The sequence below is a fragment of the Camellia sinensis genome, chromosome 14 (genome assembly GCF_055761805.1).
Source record: "Camellia sinensis isolate YWXY chromosome 14, ASM5576180v1, whole genome shotgun sequence".
NCBI classification, from domain to species: Eukaryota; Viridiplantae; Streptophyta; class Magnoliopsida; order Ericales; family Theaceae; genus Camellia; species Camellia sinensis.
Window position 1 is genome coordinate 55,461,834 of NC_138974.1, and position 14,559 is coordinate 55,476,392.

The following is a 14,559-nucleotide window of genomic DNA, read 5'->3' on the forward strand; positions in this document are numbered from 1 at the left end:
CATCTGGTTACAAGAATACCAACAAATTGTTTTGAATAGAATAGAAAATGATCAATGAAAGAAATGCATGGACAATGAAGTTCTCTCACTATCTGGATTTCTACCGTTTCTTCTGGATCAGGATTTTTCTGTCATTCTTTTCTTTGCGGTGATCTTGTTGTAGTGATTTAAGGGTCCAAATTTGAAGTTGAAGTAAAAACTCATTGTTTGGAGTGTGTAGTTTAAAATAAAAAATGGTATTCTATCGTCATATCTTGTTTGGAAACATGCTATTTTACTAAAAAAAAATTTTGTTGAAAAGATGTACAGAAAAGTAGAGAGTGATGTGACAACTTATAGTAACTTCTTGACTTTTTTACTAAAATATATAATTTCCAAACGAGGCCTAATTTTAAACTTGGGCTGTTGGATTATGTCATTTGTTGACGTGTCTTGCTATGATAATTGTAGAGAAAGAATAATAAAAATTCTGATTCTTTCTTTAGAAGTACCTAGTGGTGCATTGATGCTATAACCCTATCATTTTCCCCCCAGTTGTGCATTATATATAAGATGATGATATAGGTTGTTGAAGTGCATGGATGGGGTGGAATTTTTAGTCAACAAACATGTTAAATTCTCCAATTTTTATTCAATAATATATAATCAACAAATAATTATATTCAACACAACTAAAGCAAAGCCATCTACTGTTTTTATGGATAACAATTTTTTGTTTATTCCATTGAATAATTGTTTATACATTTTGGCATGGAAAACAATAAAATGGAGAGAGAGAAAGAGAGAAGGGACTGTTGTTGCTTCTGTGAGAGGGGACTCTTTATTTTAATAATAATGACACATTTATTATCTTTTTATATCATATTTCAAAATGACATCTCATATGAGACTAATGCATTCATGGTTATGTTTTTGTTATATAAGATAGAATTTGAAATGTAGTATAGAAAGATTATAAATGTAGCATTATTGTTATCTCAATAATGGTATGTCAACATGATCTATTTTAGTATTGAGGATGTAAGTTGATTCAATATGAAGTATATGAAGAGAAAATGATCCAATATGAATAGAAAAGAAATAGTGAGAAAGCACTATCATGACTTATTTGGATGATTGAGAAGACAATAGTAGAATTATAGATGATTGGGAAGATAGGAAATGGTAGAATTGAATACTGAGAGAGAGAAAGAAAATGTTAAATACACATAGTTTTTCCACAAAAAGTATGACGGTGACATTTATGTGAATCTAGCTTAGGGGATTTAGATTTTTTTTATTTCCAATGGATGATTATCCCTGTGACGCTCCAAATTTTTTTTTTTTTTTTTTTTTTTACATCATAAGATTTAAATAACAATAACTTGCTAGATAAAGTTTTAACTACTAATTAGGAACTTTTAAGTTCTTACAAAGCCAAAGTCCAACGACAAAATAAAACTACAAGTTCACACACAACGTCACAACATAGTTAAATCCTAATACAAGGGATAACAGGATTTTATTCTGACAAAATATTAACTCTAAGTCAACCAAGGTTCGATATTGGCAGCAGCTCCAATTTCAGCCTCAGTCCCTTCTTCAACATAATCTGGCATGAAACGCCAGGGCAACAAAATATATGCCATGAGTTTTGCAACACAGTAAGAAAACGTAACCAACCTACCATTCTTTTTAAGAGACAAATAATAATATTCTAAACATGAGATAACAATATAATTATACACAGAAATTACAACCATTAGAATAGTTTCAATAATTTTAATAATTTAGGTGACACTCGAAATCTCACCAAAGAGATTTAACTCACCAACCACTAAGCATGGCAACGGTTAATTTGAAACCCTCCCTTGGTCAAATATTTAAGTGTTACCAACCGTAACTACCAGGGATGCCCACGTCCGGAGTTATATACCCAAGTAGTGGCATCCGTGGTCTGCCCCAAGGAAACGGCCTGCCAGGGGTAAGCAACCTCCCTGTGTGCCACCTGCACATCCACCCTTATTCCAAAACCGAATACCGAAAAGGGTTCAAATAAGTCCCGTGCCATCTTAGAGTTTCGCAACACAATTTACGTGAGAATTCTCAAAACCAGGGCTCACCCTGAACAACCGGTGTTAACCGTCAACTCTTAATTCCGTACAGTCTTTAAACCAAGACTCACCCCGAACAACTGGTATTAACCGTCAATTGTTAACTTTGTATATGTCGTTAATCATTTCAGTTAATTTTGATATTAATCACAAATAACTCCAAATTTTTAATCACAAGTAATGTTATACAACTCATTAAAATTCCCAATCATAAAATATTGCATGTGTCACACAATACTAAATAAAAGTACAGAATTTAAATAAACAATTTATTTAAACCATGGTATGAAATAATAACTTAGATACAAGAATTAAACCCTAAACACACACATGCACAAATTTTTGATTTACAAAATTAGACTAGCATAATATTAAAGTGGTGATTTTATTCTGTCCAGAAAATTTTCAGAGTATATATCTTGCAAATAAAATTATAAATACATTACTTATACAACTCTAAAATTCATATCAATCTACAGGATACTCAATAAACATGTTATGGTTATTTTTCAGAAAGCTTTTCCCAAAAATAACTTATAAATAATTCTAAACAAATTCCAAGGGTGTTTATGACACAGATTTGTCACATTTCCTTATTTTAATTCCATGCTTAAATTTATAGATCAAACCCATAATCTAAGGATTTATTATGAAACTAGACTTCTCAAATTTCATCTTCTAGTCAGAAATTACCAGATTTGGCTTAGTATAGAATTTTAAATAAATTTTCAAATACATGGTAAAATCTGTCTCACAGTTTCAGATTCAGTTAGAAATTTGTATAAATTTGTAGAACGCTCGAAAATTGTTTCCAAAAATTTCTGAATAAACTAGACATCATTATCAACAACTTTGTAGAAGAAATCATCTCGAAATTCTGAGTATAAAATTATCTAAAAATTCGGGTAACATGCTGGCAGATTCAAGACAGATTATTCTCAACACAGTTTCAGATTTAGTTAAAATTTTGTATAAATTCGTAGAAAGCTCAAAAATTATTTCCAAAAATTTCTAGATAAACTAGACATCATTATCAACAACTTTATAGAAGAAATCATCTCGAAATTCTGAGTATAAAATTGTCTAAAAATTCGGGTAACATGCTGGCAGATTCAAGACAGATTATTCTCAACACAGTTTCAGATTTAGTTAAAAATTTGTATAAATTTGTAGAAAGCTCAAAAATTGTTTCCAAAAATTTCTAGATAAACTAGACATCATTATCAACAACTTTATAGAAGAAATCATCTCGAAATTCTGAGTATAAAATTGTCTAAAAATTCGGGTAACATGCTGGCAGATTCAAGACAGATTATTCTCAATACAGTTTCAGATAATATATCAAATGTACGTAATCTGAAAAATTTCAATTATATAAAAACAAAATGAGAGGGTTGAGAGGGTTTTCTTACTTAGTAATAGAGTGACAAAATGGTTGAGAATTTTGGCTTCTTTAATCTCCTACTCTTCTTCCTCTCCTAACACCAAGCTTGGTGGCTTTGGGGATTTCTCTCTTCTTTTTTTTTTTTTTTTTTTCTTTCTCACCGGATGCTTGCATGCACAAGGAAGGCTTGCATGCATATAAATATTGAAGACATCTCTCTCTCCCTCTCATTCTTTCCATTATTTTATTTCCTCAAAAACATTCCATTCCCTTTCTCCAATTTCTAAGAGCAAACTTTCTCTAATTTTTATAAGTTCTTCCCTAAATTTTATAAAGGATGGTGGGATTGGTAGGAACTATGGGTTGTTTGCCCATGGTTTGTTTGTTTGTATTATTATTATTTTTTTTTTTTTTTTTGTGTGGGTTTCTGAAAATTGACGCACTAAGATTTTTAACTAAGGTATTTAGTAAGAATAGTTATTATATTGAATCATAATTAAAATAATTTATAAACAACAAATATTGAACACCCACAAAATTATTATTCTTAATAATGTCTTGTTAGTGATTGATTTGAGTCAATTTAAAACTAACTTTTACACTAATGTATAATTCAGATAGACTGTAGACAAAATTAATTAATAAATTTTCTTTAAAGAATAATTAAAAGATGGGTTTTCACAATCCCATTTAACACAAAATACTAAAAATTAAATGATACATCTTGTATTTTTATAATTTATTTTCCTATTAAATTTTTCCAAACCAATAGTAAGTCCCATCACATATGCGAGCGGATCCTCTAGAGTTAATTCTCTAGAGTGATCTCCTAAAGTAGTCGATCGAACGGCTCAGAATCAAACTCACCAAAACGACGTCGTTTTGGTGAGTATTTTGAAAAAAAAAAAAAAAAAAAAAAATCAGATTTTTTGAAGCTTTTTTGCAGATCAACAATGGCTTCCATTTATTATCATCATCACAACCCAACAACCCAAATCAGATTAACTAGAGACACAGAGAGAGAAAAAGTGACGAACGCAGAACCAGAGACACAGAGAGAGAAGAAGAAGAGAGAGAGAGTAGAGAGAGAAAGCAAAGGGTTCGTCATCGCTACAGTCCCAGCACTCTCTGCATTTCCAATTCCTAAAGCTTCAAAGCGCATTAATGGCTACAGAGCCAAGGTTGTAAAACCAAAGCCAGAAAATCAATCCCAATGGAGTGCATCGGAGCTCGAAACTTCCGCATCCCATTGTTGATCTGCAAAAAAAGCTTCAAAAAATCTGATTTTTTTTTTTTTTTTTCAAAATACTTTTTCTCTCTCTGTGTCTCTAATTAATCTGATTTGGGTTGTTGGGTTGTGATGATGATGATAAATGGAAGCCATTGTTGATCTGCAAAAAAGCTTCAAAAAATCTGATTTTTTTTTATTTTTTTTTTTCAAAATACTCACCAAAACGACGTCGTTTTGGTGAGTTTGATTCTGAGCCGTTCGATTAACTACTTTAGGAAATTACTCTAGAGAATTAACTCTAGAGGATCCGCTCGCATCACATATTGACCGATGTAAGATCATTCATAACCCAAGTTGTTGAGAACAAACTAGTAGCAACTTATATGTTGAAGATCACTCATACAAATATAAGATAAAATTGTCACAAATAACTCTACTTTTAAAATTCATAACCAATTAGAATATCAAGATTAGTTCGTGGTCAGTCCAGAGCCCCATGGTCATGTGAATGACTTGGTTTCAATACCATTTATAATAATTCTGTTTTGTATTAAAATTTTAATCTTGAACATATAAGACTTTACTATTTTATTATTAAAATGCGTCAATAGACGGTCACAATATCCAATCAATAATATTGTACTTTCTTTATATATGTATATATTTTGTTTGGACTTTATAATTACATAATCATTTCTAAATTAGAGGGTCACCCAAAATTATTAGTTGGTCTTGGAAAAGCACCTGGTCATATCCTTGGCAAATCATAAATTTTTATTTTTTCTTATGTTTTTCAATCACTCAATATAAAATCGTAAATTTCACCTCTTCTATCAATTCTAATATATATAAAACGTTACGTGACGTTGTTTCTGGACTAATTAATAACTTGTAGTCTATATTAAAAAGACCTGGGATGCTGGTATGTCCCATTGTGGGAGGTCGTCCTATTATAGGATTTGTCAAGAATGTTATTCATATAAAAATCAAGTTAATTGAATATTTGTAATTTCATAATTAGGTCCTAATTATTTTTAAAAATTTATCAGATGCTTTTGTTATAAAACTGCAGATATTCAATTAATTTAATTTTTTAGTATAATTAATTTGCTCAACAAACTCTAAACGATTCAAATTACTCCCTCCGTCCTAAAATAATGGTTCCTTTTGGGGAATCCAACTTTTTTTGATAGTATAATTATTGTACTTTTAAAAAGTTGGTTTTCCAAAATTACTCTTTGATAGTACACTTTTTTGAGAATATCAATGTCATAATTGTACTTTTTATATTATTTATGAATTTAAAAGAAGGGCAAAATAGAAAATTTATATTATTTTTGTACTTGATTTTTGAAGAGGGACTAATATTTTGGGAAAATGAAAAATGAAATAAGGGACTAATATTATGGGACGAAGGGAGTATCAAAAACGACTGAAGACGAAGTTCTACAAGAGAATACTATAAAATCTCTAAATCCATCTTAAAATTCTCGTAAGACTGGATAATTGATCGTAGTTTGAGTACACGCGTGTAGGCACAGATGGCGAGCTACGGCAAGGTCAAACAAACCGCGTCCGGTGCAAGCTCGCTGTCTCGGTCCGCACCCCTTTTGTCGGCCCACACTATACCATACCAAACTCCCAACTCTCTCTCTCTCCACTCTCCAACGCAAATAGTAAAAAACTGTCTATATATATGGTATGGTATAGTGAGAGAAAATTAAATTTGATGGTGTTGGGAGAGGAGGAGGAGGAGGATGTGGAGGAGATCATGGTCGTTTATTTTATTGAAACAGACTGGTGTGTCATGGGGTGTGCGGTACAAGCCGAAGTCGCCGTTAGGGTTGAGGTTGGTGGCGGCATTTTCGTCTCAGGTGAGTTCTAGCGGTGGTGGTGGTGGTGGAGGAGAAAGCATAACGTTTGAGGAGGCAAAGAAACTGATGAGATTGGTGAATGTGGAGGAGTTGAAGAAGAAGTTAGGAACAATGCAAGGGAAGGAGGTGATTGGGTATTCGGAGCTTCTCCGAGCCTGCCATAGTATGGGTGTTTCCAAATCTGAAGATGAGGCGGCCACGTTTGCGCGTGTTCTTGATCAGGCTGGTGTTGTTCTGCTTTTCAGAGATAAAGTCTATCTTCATCCCGATAAGGTAGCTACCCACTCTCTCTCCAGCAAGGATCCTCTGTCCTTCAAAATTCCTGTCCTGTTTTAAATCACTATTGAATCATATGAGAATACTAAATTCACAAATCTCAAGATATATTTGAGTGATTTGAAACGGGGGTAAGAATTTTTTAGGACAGAGGATCCATGGGCCTCTCTCTCTAGACACGTATAGAAATATTGTGTGTATTGGAATGGCAATTTGTTGGTTAAATCTTTGTGCATTACCAAATCATGATAGATTACGAGGCAGTTTTCACCATATTCGGAACACTTTTATGAATTTTATAAAAACTTTTTACATTTTTACATCTTTTAAAACACTTTTTATCTTAATCTAAAAATGAGTATTTAGAAATGTTAGACATCTCAAAAATTCTACTAAAATTTCTATTTGCATATGGGACCCATACAATGTGAATTTATGTGGATCCTACACAATTCTACTAAAATTTATATGCAGTTCTATCTGCATATGGGACTCATACAATGTGGATTTATGTGGATCCTATACAATACAAGGCCTTTGGTAGAATTTGTAGATCTCTAACATTTTTATGAAGAAATACACTATATTTTCAAAATTATCATTTTTTTTTTTAATATGAATGTAATCTGATGATTCGATATTTGAACAATTTGAATTTTTTTTGGCATGAAGGTAAGTCTTATAAAATGAACGGTTTAATTATGAAAATAAGTTTCAAGATGGGCCCACTGAACCCAACATCACCATTCAGTTAGATGCAAAATTGGAAAATTATTCAATACTCCCGGAGCATCACGTGTCCATACTCCAAATCAATTACCAATTAGTTAGCCCATGTTGTTCCCACATTTCCAACATAAATCGTGGGCCCTTTTGTCTCTTTATCAATAAAAACCTTATGGAGCACCACGAGTCCATACACGTGTTCATACTCCGGAAGTACTGAATAATATCACCCTGCAAAATTGGGGAGAATCCATTTCCATGAAGCATTTGTATTATTGGTTATTCCAAAATGAGATAAATGGTCTTCAGTTACTGGCAAGATATGTCTTGGCAGTTCAAGTGAGATAAAGAGTCATAAATTGTTTTTTTCCCAATACATTGCAGCTACTGCTCTTTAGAAGCCATACATATTTGACATTATTACTCAAACTGATCTCTGTTTCTCCATTTCCCTCTATATATATTCAGGTGGTTGATCTGGTTAGAAAAGCTGTGCCCCTTGCTCTAACATCTGAAGACGACCCCAGCAGGGAAGAACTAAGGCAGCTGCAAGAAAAGAAGGAAGAAATCGACATTGTTGCACATAAACAGGTCTGGCGAATCCTCTGGTCAGGGCTTGGGTTAGCTGTTGCACAAGTCGGGCTCTTCTTTCGCCTAACATTCTGGGAATTCTCCTGGGACGTTATGGAGCCAATTGCATTTTTTGCCACAGCCACTGGTATAGTCATAGGTTATGCCTATTTTCTGTTTACTTCAAGAGACCCAACTTATGAAGACCTACTCAAGAGGCTTTTTCTATCGAGGCAGAAGAAGCTGATCAAGAAGCATGATTTTGATGCCGAAAGGTTCATGGAGTTACAGAGGAAATGCAAATGTCCCCTGGATTCCCCTGGCTTTGTCAAACAAAGGATAGGGGTTGAAATGGAACATGAAGATGCTTTTCATTAGGCATCAACACATTTTATTTTTTAATTTTTTCGATGTATTCCTCGCCATCCAGGCCCTCGTATTTTTACCGAGTCAGGGGATACATATTTTCGAACTATTTGTTGGCTTTGACATTGATTCTCTTGTGGAAAGCCAGTCGATGGTAACGCTGATTGCTGTATTGAGGTAACCATTTATTGGCTGTTATGGTCGAATTTTGTAACTAGAAACTGCCTCTTTTTTGTGTGTGTGTGTTAATGATTTTATGAAATTTCAGTTATCTAACATATGATTGCAGCCTGATGAATTTCTTAATCGTTAATGTCATGTTTGGTTGGAAGATTTGGGGAGGGATTTAGAAATGAAAAGAGAATGCGTATGAAACTGGGTGAAATATAAGTATATTTTATTATCATTTCATCTATCTTTTTTCTTTCCCTTTCCAAATCATTTTCTAAATCCTCCAATCAAACACAACGTAACGATCTGCATCTGACTTTCTTCAAGTTTTTATTTTAAGTACTTTTTAGAAATTGGGTTAGTGTCAAAAGAGTGAACCCTAACATGCATGAGTTCGTTCATGAGCTGATAGCTCTTTTACTGATGATTTGGTTTTGTGTATGTTGGAGGTTGTCTATTTCTCCTTTTGGGTTTCATATGCAAGACAATAATTGAGATCTTGACACAGCAAAATGGTGAAATCTGTTCTTTGACAATGAATTAGTGTTGGCCATTACTTGCATTAGGGAACGACGTCACTTTTTTTTCGCTCCATTGAAGACACACAGAGTTTCACTAAATAAATTATATTTATATTATTATATATATGGGTTTTACCTTTACAATTCATTGAAGTAGTTACTCTTTAAATTAATAAACACTTGACATATAACATTGAATTTTACTTTTATCACTTCTTGTCATACAATACAATTCATCCAACATTTTTGACTTGTCCACTGTGATGCTCGTCAAGCAATGTAGCAAAAAACAAAGACAATGACAATAAATGACCTCTGTTACAGCAGTACCAAGAGGGGCACAAACAAGAGGGAAGAGGGGCAGGAATTGAGTGGGAGAAATGAGTTAACAACAGTTTGGATCCACTTGACATTCATTGTTGTGGATCCCATTCACATGCAGGAACCACGCCATTGAACGTTGTGGATCCTGCGTGTGACATTGTTGCACACTGCAATGAATAGCAACTTTTGAGCGGCATGACATTAGATGTGTCAACATGAATGTGATTGTGATTGTGATTGGTACCCTCAGTGAGCTGCTGATCATGGCAATAATCTTGGCAGGCCTTGGCCATGGATGTCGATGATGGAGAAGCTTGGGAACAGATCACTGTGGAGAAGACCTCCGACAGTTGGGCTCTTAGAGCCATGGCTTCTGCTAGAGCTGCATTTAACTCAGATTGCAACTGGAACACCTGGCTCTGCAGAGATGATACAAAGGCAACACAACCATACACAGGGTCCCTCAGCCTTGCCTTGGCTTCATAAACCATACTGGTCACAGCGTCTTCTCTGTCATCCACTGGAACCTCCTGTTTGAGATATAGTAGGTCACTAAGGGCACATATAAAAATAATTAACAATAATGTATGAAATGATGACAATGTCATCACTATGCGATTAGTTAAAACAATGTGATAGACTATTTTTAATATGACGGACACGGACTCCATTTAAAACGAAAGATTCTGCTATTTGAACCAACATGATGAAGTGTGCATTGTTCACACAGCACCACCAGACTATCTGATTTAAGTATTGTTGTATTAGCTTGACAAATGAAACAAATGAGATTCTTGATTGTAGCTACTTCATATGTGTTAAGAGTCTAATGAAACAAACGAGATTCTTGATTGTAGCTACTTCATGTACATTAAGGCCTCGTTTGGCAAGAAGTTATTTTAGCCAATTAACCAAAAAGTTACTAAATTAGCCAAAAAGTCAACAACTCATACCAAAAAGTCAAAGATTCTCTTTTCTCTCTACTTTTTGCACATCTTTTCGTAATTAGCCAAAAAGTCATCACAAACATACAAGTTTTTTTTACCTACCTTTTTAGCCAAATAGCCAAAAAGTTACTAAATTAGCCTGTTCCCAAACGAGGCCTAAGAGTCTAACTCAAGACATCCAAGTTCAGTTGGAAACACCGAAAAGTTAAATTTTCAAAAACTATTAAAATGAAAGCGATATGAAACAATGGGGTATTTTCTAACTCATTCTTTTTGTATACGAAAACACAAAAAGCAAAAACAAAACCGGATAAAGCGAAAAAAACAGTATCAAACAGAAGTATAGATTTCATTACTTGTAACATTTTGCACACATTACTGGCACCGAAGACCTTGTGAACAGCCACGAACTTCTCCGGTTCAGAAGGTGGAAAGTAGGGCAACAGAATGCAGCTGTTTGTGCATCTTCTTCGAAGAAACTTGCAAGCAGCACAAGGCATTATAGATACTGCCATTGTTCAACAACACCACTGATTATGAGTCTTGTTCCTCTTACTTACAATTCCTTGGTATTTATTGGCAACTAAAGATATGCTCTAGAACTGTCGTCTCTCTCAATTTCTTTCCCAGCATCAAAGTATTTTCCAACCTCTTTGAATTTGAATTACACTATTCATTAAAAAATATATATTTTATTTCAAATCTATTCAATTCTTCTCAATTTCATAAAAAATTACAGAGACAATTCAATGTACGAGACTCTCGTTATTTCAAAGTTTGAACGTGATTCAATGTACGAGACTCTCGTGACTAAAACAATCTTACTAAAATAAACAATTTTTTTTTTTTAAATTTGAAATAATCAAAAAGATTAAATCTATATCTATCTATCTATCTATATATCTATACTATATATTAAGCAAAAGGAGGTTTTTAATCCCAAGTCTTATGGAAACTCCAATCTCCCAATCTAAATTTCTGGATTTTTTGATTTTAAAAAAAAAAAAAAAATCCTTAGCATTTATTAACTTGTCCCAACCCTTAAGTCTTACCCTCATAATAACACTTTAATGCATTAAGAACAAACATAAAAAAAATTCTTTGAAATCCAACACATATGAATTCCTTGAAAAATCCCAACACATATGATTATTATCCCTCATAATAACACTTTAATGTATTAAGAACATGCATAAAAAAATTTCTTGAAAAATCCAACACATATGATTATTATCAAAATATTAAACTTTAATATAATATAATAATAAAAAAAGACATTTAATTCATTGAAAAGTCTAACACATATGATTATTATCAAAATATTAAATTTTAATATAATATAAAAAAGGAAAAAAAAGAAGACATTTAAAAAAAAGAAAAAAAAGACATTTAAAAATCACAATTCACATATATAGATAATTGTAAACACAATTCGTGCATAGCACGGGTGATATGCTAGTATATATTAAGGAAAATGGGATTTTTAACCAACAAGCCTTGTGGGAGCTCCAATATCTCAATCTTAATTTTCTAATTTTTTGATTTAAAAATAATAACAATCTCAGCATTTATTGACTTTTTCCAATCCACAAGTCTTTTTGACTTATCTCATAATTATTGTAGAACTCTTTTCAACTTCTCCCATACACTATAGTTAATGATGAGATTATTAAATTATTTTAATAAAAAATCTAAAAATAATAATTTATATATTAAAAAAATATATAAAACAAATACAAATATCTATATCTATCTATATATTATATAAGGAAAAGGCTCATGAGAGTTCCAAACTCTCATCCACAATTGTTAATTTTTTGTGATTTTAAAAATATTTAAAAATAATTCTAAAAATATTTAAAAATAATTCTATTGGCTAACAAAGTAATTATAGATTTAAAATAAATAAATAAATAATCACCTAAAATTTTAAATTACAAGTTCCTAAAATATCTCTCCCCTCTTTCCTAAATGCCATCTCATAATAAAGTAACTATACATTAAAAAAAAAAAAATCACAAATCTCATCGCATAACAAAGTAATTATATATTTTAAGAAAAATATTATAGATTACAAAAGAATGTAAAACCACAATTGTTAATTTTTGTAATTTTAAAAATAGTACTATTGGCTAACAAAATAATTATAGATTAAAAAAAACTAAAATGACTAATTTTTGTAATTTTAAAAATATTTAAAAATAATATTATTGGCTAACAAAGTAACTATAGATTTAAAAAAAAAAATCAAAATTACAAGTTTCTAAAATCTCTGTCCTAATATTTATATCTTCCCTAAATCTCATAATCTATCCATGCTATATATTATATCAAAGTGACTTTTCATCTTAGAGGTCTTAAATGTTTCAAAACCTTAAATCTAAATTTTTAAAATATATATAAATCTTATACAATCTTCTCTCTCCTAAAATAAATCTAATAAAAAAAAAACTCTCTCACCTCCAATAAAATGTATACTATTAAGAGAAGTGATGGAGACCCCTCCAATCACCACCCCCACCACCCCACACACATGTGGCAGGTGGTGATTGGAAGACAAGGGAAACAAAAAAAAAAGGAAAAGAAAATTCAACCAATGAGAGAGAGGGAGGGGGTCAAAGGAGGTCGAAAAAAAAAGGATCTTAGATATTTTTCTACTATTAAAATATTTCACAACTTTAAGCTATATAAACCTAAAATGAACAATGATTTATGCTTCATACCCCCACTGGGGGTCGACCCCCAGTGAGGTGTCGGCCCCGGATTGGTGCAAAAAAAAAAAAAACTATTTTTTTTTTTTTTTTAAGTTTTCAGTCAGTGGGGGCGCGCCACGTCACTGGGGGCGCGACCCCCACTGGGGATATGCAGCGTTGTTGAATGAAGAATAGAGACACTTTCATTATGATGCTTCAAATGCATACTTTTTCCAAGACCTCTAAAAGCGTCCATTTTAAAGATTCAATCAGCGCAAATCTTGATCATGATGATTACTTCTCCAACAATAATATGTGGTATTTTGAAAAGTTGGTAAAAAATTAATTTTTTTTTATTTTTTTAGTTTATTTTATCTTTTTATAGATAAAAAATGTAAGAGGTGATATGACCCAAAATGAGTAAAAAGTTAAAAGTTGACTTACTTCCCAAAGGACCCCTATCTATCTATATCTATATATCTATCTATATTATATATTAAGCAAAAGAGAGTTTTTAACTCTCAAGGCCTGTGGGAACTTCAATATTTCAATCTAAATTTTCTATATTTTTTATTTTTTATTTTTTGTTTTTAAAAAAAATCTCAACATTTATTGATTTGGCCAAAATATCTGATCAGCTGTTTGTGCATCTTCTTCGAAGAAACTTGCCAGCAGCACAAGGCGTGAAAGAAAAATGCTTGGGAGCACTAATTAGTGCTCCCACTAATTAGGTGGCAGTGGGTCCCGTCATTAATGATGTGATGTTTTGGTCTTGGAGTTGTGTTTTTTTTTTTTTTTTTTACTTTTTTAATGCATTAGTGCTATTAGTGGTGATATTTTTAGTGGGATAAATCATTGTTGTTATAGATATTGCCATTGTTCAACAACACTACTGATTATGAGTCTTATTCCTCTTACTTACAATTCCTTGGTATTTATTGGCAACTAAAGATATGCTCTAGAAATGTCGTCTCTCTCAATTTCTTTCCCAGCATCAAAATATTTTCCAACCTCTTTGAATTTGTACTACACTATTCATTAAAAAATATATATTTTATTTCAAATCTATTCAATTCTTCTCAATTTTATAAAAAATTACGGAGATAATTCAACGTACGAGACTCTCGTTATTTCAAAGTTTGAACGTGATTCAATGTACGAGACTCTCGTGACTAAAACAATCTTACTAAAATAAACAAATTTTTTAAAAAAATTTTGAAATAATCAAAAAGATTAAATCTATATCTATCTATTTATCTATATCTATATCTATCTATCTATACTATATATTAAGCAAAAGGGGTTTTTTAACCCCAAGCCTTGTAGAAACTCCAATCTTTCAATCTAAATTTCTTGATTTTTTGATTTTAAAAAAAAAAACCT

At 32.0% G+C, this 14,559-nt stretch overlaps 1 protein-coding gene and 1 non-coding gene across 3 annotated transcripts; one reads left to right on the top strand and one right to left on the bottom strand.

Annotated features, from left to right (window-relative positions):
• The first annotated feature begins 6,333 nt into the window (after positions 1-6,333).
• Positions 6,334-10,218, top strand: LOC114268765 (calcium uniporter protein 1, mitochondrial). Of its 2 annotated transcripts, XR_014350778.1 has the most exons (3): positions 6,342-6,855; positions 8,053-8,697; positions 9,819-10,218. XR_014350778.1 is itself a non-coding variant. In XM_028209985.2 (2 exons), the coding sequence occupies exons 1-2, from the start codon at positions 6,466-6,468 to the stop codon at positions 8,530-8,532; spliced, it is 870 nt and encodes a 289-aa protein (XP_028065786.2). In that variant the 5' UTR covers positions 6,334-6,465; the 3' UTR covers positions 8,533-8,796. The 2 variants fall into 2 exon arrangements, 1 of the variants encoding a protein (XP_028065786.2); XM_028209985.2 differs by lacking the exon at positions 9,819-10,218 and having other exon boundaries at positions 6,334-6,855; positions 8,053-8,796.
• Positions 9,626-11,192, bottom strand: LOC114268763 (LOB domain-containing protein 25). The gene is made up of 2 exons (XR_014350282.1): positions 10,840-11,192; positions 9,626-10,066 (listed from the first exon to the last, which is right to left on the bottom strand). It is a non-coding gene; the product is annotated as an LOB domain-containing protein 25 (transcript).
• Between the last annotated feature and the right edge of the window lie 3,367 nt (positions 11,193-14,559).